Genomic DNA, 25,316 nt, shown 5'->3' on the forward strand with positions numbered 1-25,316 from the left:
TACAGAAGAACGTTTCTGGGGGGAATGCGCCGAGACCCCGCCGGCAGCGGCACCTTAGGTGGGAGGTACTCGGACGGGTTTGACTAGCGTCCTTCGGCTGGGCGGGCGGGGGGCGGGGCGGGGCGAGGAGAGACCGGGCTCCCAGCGGACGGGGCGGGGCGACGCGCGGTCGACGTGGCAGCCGCAGGGGCGTGCGCCTCCGGTGGCCATCTTGGAGGCGGGGACGCGCGGCGCTGAGCTTCTGCCGGCGTCTTCGTGGTCTTCTCCGAGCTTTACTCTTAGCACCCCGAACTCCACGTCCCGCGCTTTTCAACTGCCACGCAGACGCTCTGTCGGGCCCCCCCCCAGGTGAGCGTCAGCCTGGCAGCGACGCGGGTGCTTGCGGGCGGCGGGATGGGATGCGGGCGCCTACGGGCGCAGTCCCTGCCGGGTGGGCGGGCCGGCCGGCGCCCGGAGATGGTTAGGGTCGCGTCGGAGCCCTGCTGTCGTGGAGTCCGGGCGTAAGCTGTGCGAGCGTGCTTCGCCAGGCCAGCAGTCCCTGCCGTGCTCAGCCCTGTGAGTGCGGGTTGTGGGTCTTGTGCCGGCCCTGCGCTCCGGGGCGCCGACCCAGACTGGCGCCCCTGGCCGTTTGGCTCCGCCTTCCAGAGCGCTGAATGTGGGAGCGGGACCGGCGGCAGGCGCCCGCTGACCTTAGGCCGGCCCAGCCCAGCCTGGAGACGTGGCAGAGCCTGCGGGGAGGCCGCTGCCTCCAGGAACAGAGTTTCGGCAGCTTCGGCCTTCTCTCGGCTCTGGGGTGCACACCCCAGGCCCGCCCTTGGGAAGTAGCTTGTTTTCCCTAGGTTTCTCCAGTCGGGCCGAGCCCCTTTCCAGAGGATGTTTGCCTTCTGCTGTCTCTTTGTTCCTCCCTGGAGCCAAGTCTTTAGGCAAGTTTGCAGGAAATCTCCTCTTCTAGATTGGCCCAGTGATACATCCATTTCTGCATTTCAAAGTAGGTACTTTGAGAGGCACCGTGGACATTCCCGCGAAAGTGACACATTTTGGCATGCCAGCCTTTCTCCTGTAGGGCCATTATTTCATTCACTTAACGTTTATGGAAGTTTCTTTTGGCCTCACAACTGAGAATGCAAAGGCAAAACTCACATCCTGCTTTGGCACTGTTTTGTCTGTTAGTGGAGACCGTCTTTTGCGCTAGTAGAACATCAGTAATGGCTTTTAGTGCTTTTATCATCAAAGCTGCATTATTCCATTTCTTTTATTGTATTCTAATAAGTAGGCATTCACTTTTTAACAGAAAACTGATGGGAAGCAAATTGGAAGAGGAGGGTCTGGCCAAAGCCTGAGGGCTCAATTTTTCTAAGCCGTTTTCATCACTTTCTTTAATGTTAATACATCTATAATACTTCTTACGCTGAGACTTCTGCGCTAAAACCTTTATCAACTTTGACATTTCACTGTTGTCACGATAGCTTTTCTTTAGAAGGGTTCATGTTTATGCACACAACATTTATCCAGTATTGTCATTAAGCTGTTTCTTAAACGGTATCTTTTAAAGACTGAAAAAAATTGACCTTTTGTTGCAGGTTATAGATTGTTTGCATTGCATAGGTCATTTTGCCAACACATTCGTTAGTGTTATGGATCAAGATTATCTTTAAACCTGACTTCCACCAGCCAGTGTAAGGATTTGGCAGCACCTGTAGGAGACTGAATGACCAACAGAAAATGGGGAGATAAAACGAGGTAGCTTTCGCAGGGAGTGATAAAGTCCCCAGAAGGCCATTTGTGTTCGAGGTTATTGCCCTTAGGTGTATGGGTACTGAATGAAAGGATTTTGCCTCCCTGATCCCCGTTCCTTCTTAATGACACAGATGTTTCCTGTAGGTTCACAACCATACTTTTTGAAAGTGTGTATTTCTGCCTCACCTTCTACTCATTGTGGTTGAAATTGCCTTCTAGCCCCACTCTGCATGGAAATCGCTGTCACTGTGTTCATATCTTAGTTTGGGCAAGCCATTGACTTTTTCAGACATCAGTCATCGTATTTGGCATTTCCACAGCATTTGATATTGCTGCCTGTTCCCACCTTGAAACTCTTCTTTAGCTTTTGGACACTATGGTCTCCTGGTTTTCTTCTTTTTGGTCGTCTCCCTCTTCTCAGTAAGCTCATCTTCTTTCTGCCAGACTATTTTTCAAGGACTGATGGGGTCATCTTCTCTTTTCATGGTATTCTCTTAGGTAACCTCATTCCAGAACGTGACTTTAGAGGCTATCAGTAAACTGAAGACATCCCCACCCCCACTTACTTTGAAACCGCAGAGCAAGTCACATGTCTCTATTTGGGTGTTTCAAGGAGCTGAAACTTGACGTGTCCAGTATTAAACACTGCACAATGCCCCCTTCCCAAGAAAGAAGATGTCATACAAATACCTTGACCTCTTCCTGTATCCCTGTCTTTGTGAATGGTGTAGACATCTGTGCAGTTGTGCAAGTCATGCCTCTTCCTGCCACTGCCCTGTATCCAGTTCTTCAGTCGACCTACTCTCCTCTCTCTCCCGTATCATCATGTGTCTAGGCCAGAGCTTCTCACCTTTGGCACTTATGCTATTTGGGGCTGGATAATTCTTTCTTGTGAGGGCTGTCTTGTGCATTGTAGGATCTTTAGTGGTATCTCTAGCCTTGACCTACTAGATGATAGTAGTCCCTCTAGTTCTGACAGCCACAAAGGTCTTCAGACGTTGGCAAATGACCGTGAGAGGCAGGATTATCCTCTTTTCCTCCTGCACGTGAGAGCCACTTGTCTAGAGTGTTACCAGTTTTATATGAACCACTTCTGTCCTTCTTAATAGTCTCTCTGCATTTACTCTGACTGTCCCGTGTCCCTGTCTGCATACTGTGGTCAAAGGAATGTTTTCATACTTAGGACACAAATACGAATTGGCAAAAGCTGGAATTAGCTTTAAATACATCCTTGAGCAGACCAGTAGCTAAACTGTGGCACATCTATAAAATGGAATACTGTTCAGCAGTTAAAAAAACCTACCTAGTGATAGAGCCAACAACTTGGATGGATCTCCAGAGCATTATGCTGAGTAAAAAAAAAAAAAAAAAAAAAAAAAAAAGGCTGATCTCAAAAAACGTATGCTGTATGATTCTATTTAGGTAACATTTCATGAAATGAGAAAATGATAGAGAACAGTCGGTTGCCACGGCTTATGGTTAGTGGGCGGATGCGACAAAGGAACACTCAGAGGGAGTTTCTTTAGGGTAATAGAACAGTTCTGTAACCTGATTGTGGTGTTGGTTACATGAGTCTTTGCAGATGATGAAACGTCATAGAACTACACACACAAACATACACACAGGTGAAAATGCAAATAAAATCTGTAGTTACTAGTATTGAACCAATGTTAATTTTCTGGGTTTAATCACCGTACTGCAGTTAGGTAGGATGCTCTTGCTGGAGAAGCTGAGTATAGGGTAGTCCAAGAACTCTGGTCTATTTTGCATCTTTCTTTGAATCTAATTAAAAAAAAAAAAATTAAGGCTTATTTATTTTTGAGAGAGAGAGAGAGAGGGAGACACAGAATTCAAAGCAGATCCAGGCTCTGAGCTGTGACCACAGAGCCCAGTGTGGGGCTCGAACCCACAAGCCTTGTGGTCATGACACGAGCCGAAGTCGCCGATTAACCTCTGGAGCCACCCAGGTGCCTCTAAAACTTCTTTTAAAAAGTTAAAACAGAAGACAGAGATTTCATTTCCAGCTTGAATGCTGTACGATGATTTTCTGTTCTTAAAAACCCCAACTCCTTGACCTGGTGTATAAGGTTCACCCCAATGTGGGCTGTTGCCTGTGTCTCCAGTCTTCATTCTTCTTTTCTGTTCGGTGCACATGGATTTTCTTGAACTTGTCTTTTCCCCCGCCCTTACAGGGCTTGTTCACCTCCTTTATTTTCACTTTGTCTGGAATCTGCTCTCCTTAGTTCTTTTCCCTTGCTTAATTCTATATATCTTTGAGATCTCTGCTTATATGTGATTGTCTTTCCTCCCTTTCAACTCAGAATCATATTCCTCTCAAGACTGTGTTCTTACCCATGGAGCACATAATTCAGTTCATTGCACATGGGTGGTATTATTTTATTGTCTCTCCTACTGGACTGTATGTATCCTGTTTGTTTCTGCATACATTGTATGTCCACAGGCACCAGTACAGTGCTTGGCAAACAGTTGACTTTCACTGAGTATTTGTTAAATGAATAGAAACATCAAAAGCAAATTCTGAAGTTTTATTTGGAAGTTTTGATTTTATATTTGAGACAAGCTTGTTAATTTGTCATTTTTAAGGAAGTTTTCCCATATTTTGTACTTCATTATTGTCTTAGGACCTGCTCTTTTTAAAAAAAAATTTTTTTTTTAATGTTTATTTATTTTTGAGAGACAGAGACAGAGTGTGAGCAGGGGAGGGGCAGAGAGAGAGAGAGAGAGAGAGAGAGAGAGAGAGAGAGAGAGAGACACAGAACCTGAAGAGGCTCCAGGCTCTGAGCTGTCAGCACAGAACCCGATGTGGGGCTCAAACTCACAAGCCGTGAGATCATGACCGGAGCCGAAGCCGGACAGCCTAACTGCCTGAGCCACCCAGGCGCCCCAGACCTGCCCTTTAGTTACTGTATAACATTTTTGCTGAAGTTAATGTTTCCAGTACGTGAAACATATCATTTCACAGTTACTAAAGATGACTTAAGATGTGAACTAGAGATACTGGGAATGGAGCACATTTCAGTTTTATTTTCATGTTAACAGAAATAGCCCACATAATACATTATGGGGAGAGAAGTAATGTTAAGAATATTTAATAATAGGAGCACCTGGGTGGCTCAGTCGGTTAAGTGTCCAACTCTCGATTTCAGCTCAGGTCGTGATCTCCGGGTAGTGGGAATGAGCCCTGTGTCGGGCTCCAGGCTAGGTGTGAGCCTGCTTAAGATTCTGTCCCCTCCCCCTCAAAAAATACTGAGTAATACTTAATGCTTAAAAAATTCATTTTTAATTTAAATGTAACAGTGACTGGAATCTAGATATAAGACTTACATACATTCATGTGATAGAAAATTAGTCATTTACTGTTTGAAGTTTTGGGGTAATTAGTTAACATCAAATTATTTCCTAATTACAAAGTATAGTATATGAAAATGTCCCATATTATGTGCATATTAAACATAAGCACAGACTTTTCCTAGGAGTTTTGACAGATCCTTTATGTAGAAATAAATGGCATTATAAATAGCAAAGACAGATCTCTGTCTCTTGATGATTATTTTCTAAAATTATTCTCTAGAAGTACACTTGATTACCGTGTAATATTTATTACAATTTTATATCTTTACAGTAAACCATAACTGAAGAAAAATGATGGAAGAGAGCGGAATAGAGACCACCCCGCCCGGGACTCCTCCTCCACATCCTGCAGGACCAGCCGCGGCTGCTGTGTCTTCAACCCCCCTTCCTTCAGGTACATGAAGCTGTCGAGTGTCTAGTGTGTCTGGAGGGCGGTGAAGACACTTAACTTTTCTCAGAGTCAGTTAGAAGACTACATATTTACAACTCTTGTGATCTTTGCCAGGATGAAAGGAAGGAGCCTTTCTTATTTAAGCCCGCAGGTAGAAAACGTTGTTTTGCTTGGGGTCAAGTTTTGTTCTTTGTATTTATACTGACTGTATTAAATCATCTTCTTATAAAAATATCCTAAGAAGCACGTATTGGTTTTGTCTCATGTTCTGTGGGTTTGATGATTAACTTTCTGGCCAAAATTTTTCAGCCAGTATGTAGGTTTTTATGCTGAAGTTAGCAGTGGTGAAAAACAGCTCTATTTTATTAAAAACACATCCAAAATGAATGAAAACACAAAGATCTGCTCATGAATGGGACTGTAACTTAATTATATACGGCTGCCTCTTTTACTTAAGGGAGTTGAAAGTCATTTGCACTCAGTCATATTTGTTGTGTAATTCAAATTGTACATTTTAAATACTCAGTTATGGCTTGCTTGTTAATGTGTTAGATTTTGCAAGAAAAATGTGATAAGATACTTTGAAAATCAAGTGAAAACATTTTCAGTCTTCTGTTTTTTTTCCCCTCCCCACCTGTTTTTTTAGCTGCAACCGGTTCCTTTTCTTCTCCCAATGTGTCCTCCATACAAACCTTGCCGCCGCACGTGTATGCCACCCCCCAGCCGCCCCTTCCTCCCGTGAGGCCCTCTGCGCCCTTGGTGCCACCTTCACCCGTCCCTTCTGTCCCAGCGCTTGCTGCCTCCGTGCCACCTCCGGGTTCGCCAGCACCTGCTGCCGCCTTCACTAGCCCTCCTCTGTCCCACTTCCCTCCTCCATCTTCTGCCCCAAACACGCTCTTACCTGCACCCTCTTCTGGTCCTCCCACATCGGGGTTTTCTGTTGGGGCGGCTTATGACATTACAAGGGGACATGCAGGAAGAGCTCCCCAGACACCCCTGATGCCGTCGTTCTCTGCACCTCCCGTCACAGGTAATCCTCTCTTACTGATACTTTGAAGTAAATGGCTGTAGGTAATGTTTAAGTATGTGGTTGTTGTTTTTTAATAACTGTTCTATTGAGAAATAACTTACATACCATATAATTCACCCCTTTAAAATATACAATTCAGTGGTTGTCAGAGTTTTTACTGAGTCCTGCAACCATCGCCATCATCAGTTTTAGAACCTTTTAATCACACCGCCCCCCCTGCCCCCCCGAAAAGAAGCCCCATTGCTCTTAGCAGTCACTCCTGACTTGCTCCCAACGTTCACAGCCCGAAGGAAGCATTCATCTGCCTTCTGTCTCTACGAATTTGCCTATTTTGGACATTTCATATAAATAGAATCATGCAGCGTGTGGCTTTTGTGACAGGATTCTTTCACTTAGCATATGTAGCATGTTTCTGTACTCTGTTTGTCGTATGGATATTCCTTCCACATTTTATTTCATCAGTTGATGAACTTTGTTTTGTTTCTACTTTTTGGTGTTATGCATACTGCTTTTATGAACATTGGTGTACAAGTTTTCATGAGGACATGTTTTCATGTCTCTTGGGTATATACCTAGGCACAGGATTGCTGGCTTTGAGAAAATGCTAGACTTTTCCAAAGCAGTTGTACCATTTCACTTTCTCCTCAGCACTGTCTCTGTGTTACTTTTTTTTTTTTTTAACTTTGTTGTTTCTTGCTGCATTATTTTTAGCTCCTTTAAGCTCTGGAATGTTCTCATGTTTTGACTTTTTTTTTTCTTTAAAAAATATTTTTTAATGTTTATTTATCTTTGAGAGAGACACAGAGCATGAGCAGGGAGGGACAGAGAGAGAGGGAGACACAGAATCTGAAGCAGGCTCCAGGCTCCTAGCCACCAGCACAGAGCTGGATGCGGGGCTCTAACCCACGAACCATGAGATCATGACCTGAGCTGAAGTCGGATGCCCAACTAACTGAGCCACCCAGGTGCCCCATTGACATTTAACTATCGAAATAAAGCTATTGTTAACTTAGTAAATGCTAAAGTTAATATGTTGTAAAATGTACATGTTTAGTATATGAAGTGCAGTTTCTCCTACAGAGAAATACCAGGGTGAAATTCTAGAGTTTCTTAAAGCTTTACTTGAAAGGTTATATGGGCAGAATGGTTCAGGAAATAGTTTTATTTAGCCAGGTAAAAATTTAGAACCAAATAAAAGCTCATGTATACCTTAAGTTTGTGGTGTTGGGCCATTTTCCTTTTCTAAGTTGGTTATACCTACTTTTTTGTCTTCCCTGAATGGTTTTTGAAAACCAGTATCCAAACTTCAGCCTTGTCATCTTCTGCCTGTTACTTCTCCTTTTACAAAAAGAAGCTACTTTTTTGTGATTTTTATTACCAAGGTTTCTGCTTATCTACCTTTAAAAACAGAATTTTTAGTACAGTGTAATACGTCCATGAATGTGTGAATTTTCTATTTTGAGTTCAAGTAGAGCACATGGAATATGTACTTATTGTCATATTCTTTTATATGATAGGCTTGGGTGCTCACATCAATTAATTTTATGCATTAAAGGGATTGGAATTATTATAGCTGCCCACATCCAAGTGCTAAATAGGGCCAATAGGAAGTACTTTTTGATATACATTTGGTCCATTTTTGGGACACTTCATAAAAATGTCTACAGAAAGGGAAAGAAATTTGTTCTTTGGAATCTTGTTTCATTTGTATTTTATAAAGATTTAGGTGATTCTTGGAGTACATAACTCAGTCCTGAAATGCCTGAGTATAGGGGTGCCTTGGTGGCTCAATTCGTTAAGCGTCGGACTTCGGCTCAGGTTATGATCTCGCGGTTTGTGAGTTCAAGCCCCACCTCAGTCTCCATGCTGACTGCAGAACCTTCTTCCCATCCTCTGTCCCCCTGCCCCCCTTCTGTCTCTGCCCCTCCCTGGCTCATTCTGTCTCTCTCAAAAATAAATAAACATTAAAAAAATTAAAAAAAAAAAAAAAAAAAAGAAATGCCTGAGTATATATTCACATTATTGAAGCTGTTTTGAGCTACTCATCTCATACATCTTTTTACAGGAAATAGTTTATGAAATAAATTACACATATTAGAAATTTTTGCCATTTACTAGGTATTTTGCCGACTCCCATTACTCAGCAAGCCAGTTTGTCATCTCTGGCACAGGGACCTGGAACCACATCAGCCATTACTTTTCCAGAGGAACAAGAAGATCCCAGAGTTGGTAGAGGTCAGGATGAAGCATCTGCTGGCGGACTCTGGGGTTTTATTAAGGTAAGGGGTATTTAGTGTAAAAACTAGGCTGAACTTTTTAATTCTAAAATTATTAGATGGCCATTAGAATAATTAAAAAAAAATTTTTTTTTTCAACATTTATTTATTTTTGGGACAGAGAGAGCCAAAGCATGAACCGGGGAGGGTCAGAGAGAGAGGGAGACACAGAATTGGAAACAGGCTCCAGGCTCCGAGCCATCAGCCCAGAGCCCGACGCGGGGCTCGAACTCACGGACCGCGAGATCGTGACCTGGCTGAAGTCGGACGCTTAACCGACTGCGCCACCCAGGCGCCCCTAGAATAATTTTTAAAGAACAAAATGATATAAGGAAAAGTAAAAATTCTTTTTATTCTTATGACCAGTTTTTTATAGTTTCTCTCCATCTTTTTTATGTGCTTATCTGCGTAGATAGATCTTTTCTAAAATTAAAGTCAAAATGGGGTAGTGACACGTGGACACTATTTTGTGTCTCGCTTGTCCTTATGTAGCACATGTCAGGAACATCTTCCAAGCCATAAACATTCTTCAGAAATTTTCTTTATGGCTGCTTTGCCCTTCATGCCGTGGCATTTATTTCCCATATTTTGCTAACGGACTTTAGTATTCTCCATTGTAATTCTTATAATACAGCTGTGATGAGCATGCTTGTAGGCAGATCTTTGTGCTCATCTCTGTTTTGTTGAGGTTAATTTCTGATGAATGTCAGCGTGAACAGAGTGAATGTCTGACTGTCCCAGCATTTTTCATTTGTCACCACTGATTATGAATTTGAAATACAACTTTTTCTGATTTGATAAACAAAACACATACCTTGTTTTAATTTGCATTTCTTCAACAGATTTGAACATTTTTTTCATGTGATTTTTTTTGCCATTCGTATTTTTTTTCTTAAGTCTCTAGTCCTTTTCTTTGCCCATTTTTGAATTGGGATGATTTTTCGTCCCTGAACACAAATTCATAAGAGCTCCTAATGTAGTAAGAATGTTTTATTATATGCCATCATATGTTGCAGTTTTCTCTATTTTTATCATACATTTAAATTATATTATCCTTTTTTGAGACAAAATCTAGATTTGCAGAAGTTCTTCATATCAGTGTTATGTTTTGTTTTGTTTTTTAATGTTAAAAATGACCTTTTACCACCACAATATATCATGAATGTTTTTCTGTGATTTCTTCTAATTCTTTTATGGTTTCATTTTTTTTATACCCACCAGTTTTTTGTTGCTGATACTTTATTACATGAAGTAGAAGTCAAACTTAATTTTTTTCTGACCACTGACTCGACTCTGGCAACATTGTATCCCAGTGTTTTGATACGTCATCTTTATTTTAATTACGAAACTGTGTGTTAATGTCATTTTCTGGACTTGTTTCTCTTCCACTGTTTGGCCTGCCCCTGCAATAGTACCTCACTATTTCGATTATTATTAACTCTGTTTATTATTATACTATTATTTATTGAAAGTTGACTCTGTGCTCAGGGAGATTAGGAATATTCATTGATGAGTAAGATATAAAGGTCATTTCCAAGTGCCTGCTTTTGCCGTGATTTATCAGTATTTAATTTTATAAGTTTGCAGGTTTCTCTTAAGAATTTTTTTTTACTAGTCTTCTGCATTTATTTCTCTTAATGAATTTTGGAATCACTCTGACAGAGTTTCTCCCAGTATTCTGCGGAGAGTTTGGCTACAATTTAATTATATATTAAACATATTTTTAAATTGCTAAGTAGCTAACTTATTTACTACATTTGAGCTTTATGTTACACAGGGATGGTATTTTTCTAAGCTTCCTTTTTTTTTTTTTTTAAATCCTTCTGTACTTTTTAAACGTTTTTCCTTATATAGGGATTACTACTAGTTTCCTTTGTTAATAGCATGTGTTATGAACTCAACTTTTTTCTGATTCCAGTTAGTTCAGTGGTAGATTGGAAAAGCCTGCTAGTCAGATGCCATCTCAGGAGGCACTTCTCCCTAGAAGTCTCTTACCACGGGAGAAGTATAGCATAAGAAGGGAATACTCAGACCTAGTTCCTTCTGCTTAATAGTGTGGTTGTAAGAATTCAGAGGAATGGGTCTGGGTTAAAGGAGAGAATTTGGGGATGAACGCAACAAACAAGAAGCAGGAAAAAAGAAACGTTAGTAGAACATAGCAAAGTGATACATATTAATAGGTAACTTGTGGGGAATAAGGGTGAGAATCATTACTGTTTTTATTTTTTGGTTAGGGAATCAAGTATGAGTTTATGGAGACATCTCATTACAGTTTTTATTTGGGACCTTAATGGATAAGTTTTGCATAGTCTTTCATATAAATAAGTGGAAATGAAATGCAATAAGAATATGTACATACAGAGAAATGATCGTGTGTGTGTGTCTCAAATGAATACGTATGAATATATACATCCACAAAATGAATACATACACATGTGGATGTACAGGCCAGTGTGGTCTGTAGACTGCTGTGGGTCTGCGATAAGAAGAGAAATTGAGGGTAAGCATTTTGAAATCTTAACAGCAATTTGACATGGCTATAACCATGTTTGTCTTACATTTTACAAAATCACAGGTCTACCATGTATCAGAAACTTCAAAAAAGTTTTCTTCCACCGTCAGGTGTTCTGTAGTTAGAATGGGCATTTATATATTAATTTGTCTTGTGCAGGGTGTGGCTGGAAATCCCATGGTGAAATCTGTGCTTGACAAAACAAAACATTCGGTGGAAAGTATGATTACAACGTTGGACCCTGGCATGGCTCCGTATATCAGTATGTACTTAAGATAGAGCTGCGTCTGCCGTATGGTTTTAAAGTATATGCCTTTGTCAGCCACTCACTGTGACCCATAGTCTTGTAATCATTGGAGATCTTATGTTCTTGATTATAAGTCTTAGTGTTGGCAATCTTAACTTTTTCTTAGTCACAGATACATTTTGAAAACTCACAGAATCAACTTTGGGAGGAGTAAAACCCATATGAATTGGTATAGTATAGTTTAATTGCAGTTAGTGTATTTTAATTGTAAATGTGGTTGGTATTGTTTTGTGTGAATTGTATTTTATTCACTGTTGACGTTTGAAATGATGCTTTGTTTATACTTGGTTTTGATAATTCTCCACTTCATCTATTTTAATTAAGTGATTGTGCTTACCCTGGGAATATTTTTAGAGGGAGTTGATCTATTTACTAATAATGTCTGATTACCAGGTCTGTTGGGGAAGTTATTTTAACCACCTTTGAATCCCCATTACCAAGAATTCTCCAGACAGATGACATAGACACACATGTTCTATGCTGTTTAATTTTGAAGGTACATGTTCTAATATGTGAACAAGCATAATCGTTAGCAGGATCAGTGACCAATTATTAGTAATTCTATTAAAGATAACAACTTAAAAGCCGGAGCCATGCACCAGGTACTTGAACAGAGATTTTGAGTAGCAAGGGAAAAGTTAGTAGCTTTCAGGAGTCTTGATATTTGGTGGTTGGCTAGTAAATGTCAAAGGACAGGACCTAATTGGAATGAGTATCCTTTATTAAGTGGTTGCTCTGCCAGGCAGTACTTGTCATAAGACCTCTGCAGGGTAAGTATTTTCTTCAAGTTGGAGATGAAGAACCTTGGTTAGGAGAGATTATTATCGTAGGTCGTATACAATTTGGTGGAGCTAGATTGAACCCATGTTCAATTTGTTTTACACTTAGCCACTTGCTTCTCTGGAAATAGAAAATTGAATCAAGTATTAAATCAGCTGAATTGTTCTTTGTGTTTGTAACTGCCAGAGGATTTAGAAATTAGACCCTGTCATAGATACTGATTTCTCGTATTCATAATAATCAAGTTTGACATAATTCATGCATCATATATATTCTTCGCAAGCTCATGTTTTGAATGAGGGAAGGAAAGCAATTAGTATCTTTGAAGCTCTTGCTATTTTAACAGGTACTGTGTTAGACTGTGAAAGCAGTTACTTTACCATAACAACAAGCCCCCTGAGGTGGCACATGTTTTTCCGTGAAAAAACAAGCTCATTGACTGCCCCGAGGTGACCAAGCTAATCGAGTCAGGACTCACATCCTGGGCTTTTTTTCAGGCCAGTGGTCTGCGTGGCATCATGAAAAAGGCAGAAAATGAAAGGGGTCGGGTTGCAAGGGAAAATATCAAATAAATTGTCTCCCAGCAAATATCGTAACGTAATATATAGTCTTAATCAGTTAACTATAAAAAGCAGTAAAACTGATGTGAAAAAGCCAAGTCTTTAGTGACGGTGAAAGCAAGACCATTCTAACAAAATTCAAAAAAAAAATTTTTTACGGAAATATTCTAGAAATCATTACAGTTTCATTTGTATCAAGAAGGCACAAGAATATTAGAAATGGATTTTAACACAATTTAGCTTCCTGAATTCTTAAAATTACTTTCCTCGTCGTCATTAAAGGTGGCACTGCTCATCAAAAAAAGGCTGAGAAGCCTTTTGAGCTGAAGTTTAATCGAATGGTACTCAGCTAGAGTCAAGAGATAGGTGCCACATGGAGAAAAAGTTAGAAAAAAAAGTGTATTTGTTCTCTCCTATGAGACTCAATGCTTTTAGGTTTTAGTAACTTAAGAAACTCTAGTACAGATGGGATCTGTGGATCATCCTATTAAATAGGAAGAAAGATTCATGATAAAAAGCCCAGATGTTTTGAAAATATTTTCAGCTGTTCCACAAGATGTTTATTAGGGCATACCATAACATTGTCTCTGGGGCAAAATATTTTACAATACAAACCGCTCTCTTGATCTTTGTATTTGATTCGTGACAGCCATTAACGCCAGGTGGCAACGTATGCAGTGCTTAGAAATAGGTCTTTGAACTCAGTATGTCACAAAATGTTAGATTAAGGTTTTAAAAAAATAATTAGGTGTATTTATCAAATTACCCTGTGTAAATGGAACACCGTTTTTAGAAGTGATGTATTAAAACTGTTTCAGAATTTTTATTTCATATTGCTCTTTGCCTTTTTAGATTTCAAGTTTTATATGTGTTGGTACTTCCATTTCCTTATATGCTTGCATATTAGGACAATAATAGATGTACAATTTATAGCCAGATAACGCATTTATTTATGGCATATGCTGTTTTTTTCTTCTAATGATGGAGACGTAGGATAAAAAAGTTGACTCACCATGTAAACTATTTTCTAGAAAAAAAGTACGTTTCATGGCAGCCCTTGTTGAGTGCAGAACTTTTTTACAACTCTGACACATCCCTTATTGTCAATAACAGCCTTCATTTTCATTTTCTGTAACATACCCTAAATGTGCAACTTGGGTTCCACAAGCCACGTATTTAATTTCTGTGATCGCTCAGTTAGTTGAAGGACTTGGAACTCCAGCACCCTCATGGTATCAGAAGTTTACGCATAACAGGTGTGTGTCTTTGTTAACTGAAAGCAGGAAATCCATTGTGATTTGCAGCCTTAAAAATGGCAATGTGTTTTATCCAAAGTGTAAACTTCCCAGAAAATGAAATCTTGTGAAATTAATAGAGCAACATAATAGAAAACTAAACTTTTTTCATAGCTGTTAAAACATTATTTCCCAAATTGACATCTGTGGAAGACTTTGTAGGAGCCGTCATTAGATGCTAAATAAGTAGTCCATGAACAGATGGAAAGTATGGAAAGTACTGGGTTAAAGCCATGAATTTTAACTGTTGGTTTTCTGAGACTCTTAATGTTCCTTGTGGATTTCTTTTAAAAAAAAATTTTTTTTTTAATGTTTATTTCTGAGGCAGAGAGAGAGCATGAATGGGGGAGGGTCAAAGAGAGAGGGAGACACAGCATCAGAAGCAGGCTCCAGGCACTTAGCTGGCAGCACAGAGCCCGACATGGGGCTTGAACTCACAAACCGTGAGATCATGACCTGAGCTGAAGTCGGTCGCTCAACCGACTGAGCCACCCAGGCGCCCCTCCCTGTGGATTTCTAAGAGAGAAATGTGTAGAGCATCTCTCAAGCTTGTTTGATCACAAAATGGCTGTTTTAAAGGGATCTACTAATGTACCCTGGAACAGCATTTCATAGGAAAACAACTGTTGTGCTCTATTTGTGGCAGATGAGATGTTCAGAACATTGAGAAGGTATGCAGTATCTCCCGCCTGCAAATTAGACTGTCTCAGGTAATGCATTAAATGCTCATTTTTAAAAGTCAGGAAAAGTTGGTAGTTTGCGTCCAAACACTTGGAATAAGATGCTGTTAGATTAGAGGGTGAAAGTGTGTCTGATAGAGCAGATGGTGTAGTGAAAGAGGATTTCGGAGTGTGAGAGACCTAGGTTTGCATCCTGACATCATCGCAAAATTGTTATGTTACTGTTGGCAAGGTCTTATCAGTCTTAGCTTCCTCAGCCTATAAAGAAGTTGATAATCTGTGTCTTGCGTTATTTTGTGAGCTTAGTAATAATTATGTAATGTTACCATATGACAATGATTAGGACAATTCCATTAATCTGGAGTTGAAATTTTTTTCTTGTCTTGGTAGAATCTGGAGGTGAACTGGATATCGTAGTGACCTCGAATAAAGAAGTGAAAGTTGCCGCCGTCCGAGATGCCTTCCAGGAGGTCTTTGGCTTAGCTGTGGTGATAGGGGAAGCTGGACAGTCCAATATTGCCCCACAGCCGGTCGGGTATGCAGCTGGGTTAAAAGTGAGTAATTGAAAACTTTTTCAGTATATAGAAACTGGAAGCTAATTTTTTCAGAATTCTGATAGTAATCCTTTGGTCTTTATGGCGCTAATGGCTTTTTACATTCTGAAATATTGATCGTCTTGGTTTTTAATTAGACAACCGTTGTGTAGTTTTACTTTAAAGAAAGGGTAGGTTTCAATGATGGGACGGGAGGAAACACGTGGAGAACACAAAGAATAGTTCGTGCTAGGAGAGATCTTAACCCAGTGTTAGCATGTAATTTATCATTTTATACTGAAATTATAGTATCTCTTGAATTCTTTAAGCTTTTTATTGCTTCACTGTAAGTAATACTTTATACTTATGTATTTCTTCATGGTTTGGGGAAGTCTAATATATTTGAAAGTTTCCCGACTATTAATGGGGTGCCAGTAGGCAGGTGCTATCTCGATTGACCCTACACATGTCCCTTTTGCCTTGTACTTGGTGAAGGGACTTAGCAGTCGTCTGGAAAGCTTTTCTTAGCTTCCTTGCCTTGATTCTTCCTCTCCTCCATCCTTTTAATTCCTTTGTCTTAAAGACCTGACTGCCTGGCACCTACCTTATAGGTACAATACCTGTGTATAACCAGAGTTTTTCAGGGTCTCCTCAGTGTATAGAAACTTTTAAAATCTCATTAGCACTAATATCAAAAGGAAGATGCGGTCTTATTTTCTCCATAATGAAGGAAGAGGATCTTGTGATCAAGTTTGTAGCAGGGGCAGATGATAGAATGACTTGTTTTAAAGAGAAATTTCACACCACTGCATACTCACACCACCATTTAAATTTTACAGTTTGTCTTCTGGCCTGTTACAGTTCAAAACCTTGTCCTAATCTGTGTAAAACCTGTCCAGTTCCCAGTGAACTAGAGCTGGTTTTCTTAAGCTAGCGAGGATTCAAGTTCCAAGAATCCAGGGGCTCCTGGGTGGCTCAGCCGGTTGAGCCTCCGACTTCGGCTCAGGTCATGATCTCATGATTTGTGGGTTCGAGCTCCACGTCGGGCTCTGTGCTGACAGCTCGGAGCCTGGAACCTGCTTCGGAATCTGTCTCCCTCTCTCTCTCTGCCCCTCCCCTACTCATGCTCTGTCTGTGTCTCGCGCAAACATTAAAATTCCAAGAATCCTATCCTTTCTTTCATACATTTTTTACCACCAGCATATAGACGTGCAATGCTCGAGCAAATGAATACTGAACAGGTCATTAGCATGCAAATATTTTTCTCACCTTAAATAAACCAAAGAAATTTTAACAAAATTTTTTACCTCATTTAACTCATCATCTTTCACCTTAATTTTTTATTATTTTGTGCTTCTTTTTGCAGCAAAACTTCTCCAAAGAGTTGCTAATCCTGTATCTCTAATTCTTGCCTTCATAGTCTCTGAAACTCAGCCCAGCCAGGCTATCAGCCTGACCCCACAGAGAATGCTGTCCAGGTCACCAGTGGTCTCCATCTGGTTTTACCCGTCTGTAGCTTTTGAGACACTTAGGCTTCTTTAATGTTTTTTTCACTTCTGGGATTCCACATGTTTTCCCCCGCCTCACTATTTGTTCATTCCCCTGTGCTTCCTTTGTTGGTTCCCTCTGATGATTTTGTCTGCATTCCCTCCCTTGGTGAGCTCATGGTGTCCTATGGCTTTAAATGCCATCTGTGTGCTGACAGTTTCAGATTTCTGTCTCTAGCACAGACCTCTCATGTAAACTAGATTTATGTAAAAGTTGCCTTCTCAACATCTTAACTTGAGTGCCTCAAACATCCACCTACTTTTCTTTCCTCCCAGTCTGCCCCTAGCCTTCTCCATCTCTGTTGATTGATGGCAGCACTATCCTTCCATCTTACCCAGTGAGAAATGTTAGAGTCACCCTTCTCTCTTTCCCCATGTTCAGTTTATGAAGAAATCTTGTTCATCCTGCCTTCATGGTGTGTCCAGCCAGCATTTGACTTCTCGCGTCTCTACCGCCACTGCAGTGCCTTGCTGGAATCTTGCCATCCTCTCTGACTAGGCCATCCAGCTGTTACGGTTACCCTGACAGGGTAATGACCTTGTAGCCCTCTAGGTCATTCTCAGCAGAGTGGCCAGATAATCCTTTCATATCATACATCAGAGCACATCACTCTCCTTTTCAACACTTTATATTTCACTCATCGTAAGCCCACGTTCCTTAAGTGGCTTCCACGGCCCCTCACAGTTTGGCTGACGTGGCCTTTTGTTTCTTCTCTCAGTGCTACAACTCCTGGTCGTCCCCTCGCTCACTCATGCCAGTCACAGTGGCTTCCTTGCTGCTGTTCATACTTGCCTGGCCTGCTTGTCTTTGTAGGGCCTTTTCACTAGGTCTTTCCTCTGTCTGGGACGTTCTTCCCTCCAACATGTGCTTGGCAGGCTCTTTAAACCTTTAAGTCTTCATGCACATCTTGCCTGCACGGCAAGGCCTGTCCTGACTGCCTTGTTTTGTCCTGCATTTTGCATTTTATTTCTGTGGTTCTCAGCACCTTCTGATACACTGTGTCATTTTGTTTTGTATTCCTGTTTCGGAATGTGTCCCCACAAGAATTAAGTTCCTCAGGAGTAGGAATTTTGGTTTGGTTCAGAGATGTGAACTCTTAAAGTGCTTGGTGCTTTCAAAGTGAGTATCTAACAGTTTTTTCAAGATGTCTGAATTGCAAACATCAGAACTAAAAATTCTAGGGTATGTTTTTAAAATTATTAATTTTCTCAAGTAAGCAGTCTGATACACAAGACATTTTCATTGTGGGATCTGCTTTCAGTTTTGGTTAACGTCCTATCGGTTTCATGAGAAGAGTAGAGATTTTTTAAGCTCACTTAAGAGCACTCTAGCTGCCCCCCACCCATCACTATCCCTTGATTGTACCTCCACAGTCACACAGTGGTCTTAAGACTGGTCTAGAAGTACCTCTGTGGAGACACAAACATTTTGCAGGGTCTCAGGAGAGCCCAAGAGCTTTAAGGAATTCAGCTTCAGCCTTTGAGAGGCTCTGTTCTTTCCCTTTGGGAAATGAGACCTACCTCCTCCCCACTAAATGTTCATATGGTACATTGCCCCAGAACATAAAATGCTCTTGAGTGTCATTTGAAGGGACGGTTCAAATTACTGTGTTAAGTGTTGGGAATACAAATGACATAATGATGAAGTAAAATCTTGTTTGTTCTCATCAATACTGAAAAAGGACCGACACAGTTGTCAGCTTGATAGGTCATTAATAATTTTTGAAGATAAATCACCATGTGATATTTGGACTGTAACTCAAAATTTCATGGTTTTTAAAAGATGGGTCTGAAATATTTTGTTATGTCAAATATTATTACACAGAAGAGATTTAAAATTGGGGTGCCTGGGTGGTTTCATCAGTTAAGCAGCCAACTTTTGTTTTTGGCTCAGGTCATGATTTCATGGTTCTCTCACTTGAGTTCAAGCCCTGCATCGGGCTCTGTGCTAACAGTGTAGAGCTGCATGGGATTCTCTCTCTGCCCCTCCCCTGTTCGTGCTCCCTCTGTCTCAAAAGAAGATACTTAAAATCATTAGGTGCTGTTTTTGAAAGGCTTATGGAAATTTTTTTCTGCAAGAAGAGCTTCATCTTTTAGATAATAGATAATATTAATAGCTCTTTTCTAGTGTTTGACAGATTCATTTTTATTATTGGTTTTTTCCCTTCAGACATACAGATTTCTTATAAGAAGCTTAAAATCAAAATTCACAGAAACTGATACATAGGAAAATCTTCATAAATTTATCAACTATTTTTTCCCCACAAACAGCAGAGGGAGCTAATGAGAAGAAAAGTAACTTAGAATCCTAGAATTTAAAATTTCAACACAGATTTTTTACTCTCCATCAGATTTTAATTAAATGACTTTTCTCAACTAAACCCAAGTTTTCCTTTAAGCACATGAGAGTGTTTCAGGAAATAAACCTGCCGTAATTAAAATTAGGAAGCTTCTGAAACGTGTATGCCAACCATTAATTGTATGGAAAAGCCAATGATAGTTATGACCACTGTTTTATAACTTCTATTCAACAGATACAGATAAAAATCCACATGCATTTTATAAGTATGGAATTTTGATTAAACCAAATTGCTTAGTGTAAGCTCTGGTGGCCTTTTGTGGATTGCTTCCATTTGAGATCATTACTTCATTGTGGCCTCAAAAGTACCTAATTCTTGATTCCTTACACTTCTGAAAATGAAGTTAAAATGTGTTCTCAAAACATGGATGGGGGCTCTGCTTAAAGTGTCTTTATTTGTGACTCCAGAAGATGCCATACCTAACGTCACGGGAGAAGAGAGGCACATATAACCCTCTCTTTGTGTTCCTTGTGAAATACAAACCCCTATGTGGTAGGATAGTAAAAAATGAACAAGTTTATTTTCCTGAAAGCATTAAATCTAGGAATATTGTGTTGTGCATAGCTGAGATACCTTCTTCAAAGAGGGTTGAATCTCCTAATAGTTTTTACTGAGTTAACAGTAAAATAACATTTATGTAAACTTATTCATAATCAGAATTTAACCATAACTAACTTCCTCTTGGGAGGAGTAACTGGGGCAAATTTACATTTTCCAGTATAACATCTCTTAGATTTTCTTTCAAATCCAATAGGTGCCTCCTCATTCACTGTTACTAGAAAATTTACACTATTAAGATTAACATGAGTGATAAAATTTTTTAAGAAATCCTTTATTTCTTCCTTTATTTTTTTCATGTAGTTCGACATTATGTGAGGTACTGGAGAGATAAGAGTAAGCAAAAATACAGTCTTGATACTATTACAGTTTCGTTCATTCTTTCATCCATCTTTATAAGCTAATGTCTTAAATTGATTTACCCATTTTCTTGCAGTTATCACTTTCTTTATTTCTGTTGTCTCTAAAATCAGTTCAGTTGTCTCTAGAAGTGCTCTTGCTTTTAAATTTTCATTTGATAAGCATTGACCACTTTTTCTTAATCACTACTTAGCTCTGTTACCCATAGTAAAAATAGGTTAATGTATTCTCCATGGCAAGTTTTATTAAAAATTAGAACACATTTGTCTAACTTTTTAGACATTTCCTGTCACTTCCCTTATCACTGTTTATGAAGTAATTAAGATGAAAGTAGGTAAACAGCAACCTTATTGTTAACTTGTAGTTTTGTGTCGTAAGATATGTATCGATGATATTGAGTTATGTAGCATTGTCAGCCCCTCAGTTTTGTTGTAAATGTATTTTCCTGAATAAATCTTGGTGCAGTATATCCATTTGCAGTTAAAAATACATCAACCGTCATTTTGGTGCTTATTTTAAGGCTATATTTAAAGGAAATAAGAAGAAAGAGGGAAAAACATTTACTGTTGATACGATTGCCTACCTAGGTAACTCAAGAGCAAATTGAATAAAAACTACTAGGACTAAAAAAACATTTATCAGTAAGATATCCTCTTGACAGATCAACATTAAGAAGTACCACACAGTTTTCATATTAGTACAATTAGTACCAATTAGAACATTAATGTAAAAATAATCCATTTTATAGTAACAACCAAAGTAATAGTGTATATGGAAAGTGCTCTGTAAACGTTAATACGGAGGAGAACATGACTGGACTCTTGTACTGTTGATACTTCTGTATTCTTTGGATATATGCAGTGGGTATATAGGTGTGTTTGGTGTAGATGTATATATTACTTATGTAACCATGAATTAGTATATAGAATACTGAGTAACTTGAAATGGCTTCTAACCTATGCCGTTGTCATTCAGGGCGCCCAGGAACGGATAGATAGTTTGCGTCGAAATGGAGTGATCCATGAAAAACAGATTGCTGTGTCAGTAGAAAACTTCATCGCAGAATTGCTACCTGACAAGTAAGAGCCTTCTTTTCTTTTAACATAATTAAAAATTTGTTTTTCTTATAATGAGAACTTTCGCAATCTACTCTCTTAGCATTTTTCAGATACACAGTACAGTATTAACTATAGTCACCGTGCTATATATTTTATCCCGACTTATTTCATGACTGAAAGTTGATACCTGTTAACCTCCTTCACCCATTTTAACCACCCCCCCCCCACTGCTAACCGTCAGTCTATTCTTTGTATCTGTGAGTTTTTTTGTTTTTTTTTATTCCATATATAAGTGAGATCATGCAATATTTGTTTTCTCCGACTTATTTCCTTTAGACTCTCCTTCTTGGTTCATGGCTGAATAGTGTGTGTGTGTTTGTGTGTGTGTATATATCACAGTTTCTTCATTCTTCCACTGACGTGCTTAGGTTGCTTCCATGTTTTGCTAATTGTAAATACTGTTGCAGTGAACATTGGTGAGGGGTGCATGTATCTCTTCAAGTTAGTTTTCATTTCCGTCAGATAAATACTCAGAAGGGGAATTGATAGATCATATGCTTGAATTTTTTGAGGAACCTCCATATTGTTTTCATACTCCTGTACCAGTTTACGTTCTCATCAAGGGATTTTTCTCCACATCTCTGCCAACACTTGTTATTTTTTTGACTTGTGGTAATAGCCATACCGATGGATGTAAGGTGAGATCGCATTGTGGTTTTGAGCACCTTTTCATGTACATGTTGGCCATCTGTATGTCTTTGGAAAACTATTTAGAGCCTCTGCCCATTTTTTAATCATTTGGTTTTTGTGCTCTTGAAGTTTTTAATATATTTGTATGTTAATACCTTCCGAGATAAAGGATTTGTAAATGATTTTTCCCATTCAGTAGCTTGCCTTTTCATTTCGTTGATGGTTTCCTTTGCTCTGTAGAACCTTTTTAGTTTGATATAGTTCCACTGAATCATTTTTGGTTTTGTTGCCCTTGCTTTTAGTGTCCAATCTAAAAAATCACCACCAAGACTGATAGCAAGCCCTTTACTCCCTCTTGTTTTCTAGGAGTTTTATGGCTTTAGGTCTTAAGTTCAAGTCTTAAATCCATTTGAGTTTTTGTGTATGGTGTCAGTAGTCTAGTTTCCCCAGGGCCGTTTATCCTATAGACTCTCCTTTCCCCAATGTATATTCTTGGGTCTTTTGTCGTAAATTAATTTTAATTGGCCATGTGTGTAGGTTTGTCAGCTACTTTGTTGCATTGATGTGTGTCTGTTTTTATGCCAATACCATACTGTTTTGATGAGTATAGCTTGGTAATATATATTGTTTGAAATACAGTTTGAAATCGGGGAGTGTGATGCTGCTTCTTTCTCAGGATTGCTTTGTCTATTCAGGGTCTTGTTCTCTTTCTGTGAAAAATGCCATGGGAATTTTGATAGAGATTGCATTGAATCTTAGATCGCTTTGGATGGTATGGACATTTTAACAATAGTAATTCTTCCAGTCCAGGAGCATGGAATATCTTTCTATATATTTTGAGTTTTCAGGTTTTTTTTGGCTGTGTTACAGTTTTCAGAGTAGAGATCTTTCACCTTCTTGGTTGTTAAGTGATCCTAGAGAACATTACATGTGCTTTTGGAAAGAGTATGTTTTCATCTGGTTTTGGAAGGAATGTTCTATGTAGATCGGTTAAGCCCATCTGGTGTGATGTGTTGTTGAAAGCCACCATTTCCTTACTCATTTTCTGTCTGGGTGATCTGTCCACTGATACAAATGGGGTGGGAAAGTTCTTTACTGTTACTGTTTTACTGTCAATTTCTTTGTATCTGCTAATTTTGCCTTATATATCTTCCATTATTGGGTTCATCTATATTTGCCATTGTTATAATCTCTTGTTGGATTGCTCCCTTTATTATTATGTAATGCCCTTCTTTGTCTCTCATTATCGTCTGTTTTAAAGTCTGTCTGGTCTAAGTATTGTTCCCCCAGTTTTTTTTTCGTTTCTTTCATGTCCATTTGTGTGGAATATTTTTTTATTTAAAAAAGACATACAGACTTAAAAGTCTATATGTGTCTTTAGGTATGACGTGAGTCTCCTTTAGGCCACATATAAATGCATCTTGTCTTTTTATGTAGTCACCCTGTGTCTTTTGATTGGAGCATTTAGACATTTTGTTGTTTTGTAGTTGTGTCGTTCTTTCATTATGACCGATGACTTTCTGTTGTGTTATACGTAGCCTTATTTTTTTTATCTATTAGAGGTTTTGGGTTTGTAGTTACCGTAAGGTTTCTATATAACACCTTACCTATATTGCAGTCTGTTAATGGTCTCTTAACTTACACCAGTCAAAAACTCCATTTTTACTCATCCCTCCACCCTTTCTCTATGTCATATTTTACATCTTACCGTGAATCCCTTAATTAATGTAAATATGGTTTTACTACTTTTGCCTTTTAACCTTTGCAGTTGTATAAGTGATTGATCTACTCCCTTTGCTGTATGTTTGCTTTTACCCGTAAATTTTTTTCCTTTATAGTGTTATCTCTGTGGCCTTTGCTTCTTAGAAAAGTCTGTGACATTTCTTACAAGCCTGGGTTAGTGGTAATGAACTACTTATCTGTTTTAGTGGTGACTATTATCCTTGCCAGGTAGAATAGTCATGACTGTAGGCTTTTTTTTTCCTCCACTGTGATTATAATGCCACTTCCTTCTTTTCTGCAAAGTTTGTGTGGAGAAATCCGAGAGCTTTATGAGGTTTCCCTTGTATATAACTGGTTGTTTACCTCTTGATGTCTTCAGGATTTTCTTATTTTTTGATATTTTATTTATGTTTTTTATGTGGACCTCCTTGGGTTCATCTTACTTTGGGCTGTGATTCTTTGACCTGGATATTTATTTCTTTCCCCAGGTCAGGGAAGGTTTTGTTCCTTTCTCTCTCTTCTGGGACCCCTACCCTGTGAGTGTTAGTATGCTTATTATTATTCCAGAGATCACTTTTACCTATCTTCATTTTTTTTCTTTCTGCTTTTCAGCCTCTTTGCTTTATGATACCCTCTCTTCCAGATCACAGATCTGTTCTTCTTTCTAGTCTGACATTTCAGTTATTGTATTTAACTCTGATTAGTTCTTTTTTATGTTTTGAGTTTACGCACTCCAGTCCAGTGAGCATTTTTGTGACCATTACTTTGAACGCTTTATCCGTTAGATTGTGTAGCTCTAAGTTTTTTCTTTTTTGAAGCATAGGAGTTTGTGATTTAGGCAAAAACACCTACCTTTCTCAGTCTTGAAGGCGTGGCTTTGTGTAGATGTGTGTTTGGAGTCTTGGGAGGTCCCAGGGCATACCATGCTGGCATCACCTTCACAAGATGGCTTGAGCTGGTGTGTGTGTCCTAGGGGCCAGGGCTCACTGAGGTGGCATGCCAGCTTGTCTGCATTGTCACAGGTCCTGAGCACCTCCCACCCCAGAGAAAAGTCTAACAATTTCCCCACTGCTTGGGAGATGCTGTGGACTTAATGAATGAGCTTCCTTCACTTCTAGTTGAGTTGCTGAATTAAGGTTAGGTGGTACTTTAGGTCCAACTGAAAGTCTTCACTCTGAAAGCTTTTCCCCATCCAGAGCGTTACTCCATTTTGCCCTCCTGGCTTTTACAGCTCTTTAATTTGGTTACATATAGGATTTACATACCTCATCCACCTTTTCATTGGGAGCATTGGTCTGCCATAAACTGCCCCATTGTAGCTAGCTGTGGCATTTTTCCTACCAATTACCTTTTAACCAATACAGTGGCGTTTAGGAAGATTAGGGATAGAAAAAAAATTGACTCGTGAAAAGCATAGATTGGAACTGTACAGATCCACTTACACAGCTTTTCTCTGATAGAATGCAGTACTATAAATGCCTTTTTTTCTTCCTAATGATTTTTTAAGTGTTTAGTTTCGAGAGAGAGAGCACAAGCAGGGGAGGGGCA

The 25,316-nt window shown here is 39.4% G+C and overlaps 1 protein-coding gene across 6 annotated transcripts in view; it reads left to right on the top strand.

Moving 5' to 3' along the window:
- The first annotated feature begins 208 nt into the window (after window positions 1-208).
- The window catches only part of PRRC1 (proline rich coiled-coil 1), a 36,463-nt gene continuing 11,355 nt past the window's right edge, over window positions 209-25,316 (top strand). For 2 of the 6 annotated variants that reach the window (XM_006927571.5, XM_045058556.1), the window contains exons 1-7: window positions 209-348; window positions 5,381-5,503; window positions 6,147-6,530; window positions 8,649-8,809; window positions 11,478-11,580; window positions 15,331-15,494; window positions 21,274-21,377. In XM_006927571.5, coding sequence (XP_006927633.1) covers window positions 5,401-5,503; window positions 6,147-6,530; window positions 8,649-8,809; window positions 11,478-11,580; window positions 15,331-15,494; window positions 21,274-21,377 — 1,019 coding nt within the window. In that variant the 5' untranslated portion in view covers window positions 209-348; window positions 5,381-5,400. Of the gene's footprint in view, window positions 349-415; window positions 556-756; window positions 989-5,377; window positions 5,504-6,146; window positions 6,531-8,648; window positions 8,810-11,477; window positions 11,581-15,330; window positions 15,495-21,273; window positions 21,378-25,316 lie in introns of those variants that run through there. The other 4 variants (XM_045058526.1, XM_006927572.5, XM_023254758.2 and 1 more) reach the window with 4 other exon arrangements.

The sequence above is a fragment of the Felis catus genome, chromosome A1, assembly GCF_018350175.1.
Source record: "Felis catus isolate Fca126 chromosome A1, F.catus_Fca126_mat1.0, whole genome shotgun sequence".
Classification (NCBI taxonomy): Eukaryota; Metazoa; Chordata; class Mammalia; order Carnivora; family Felidae; genus Felis; species Felis catus.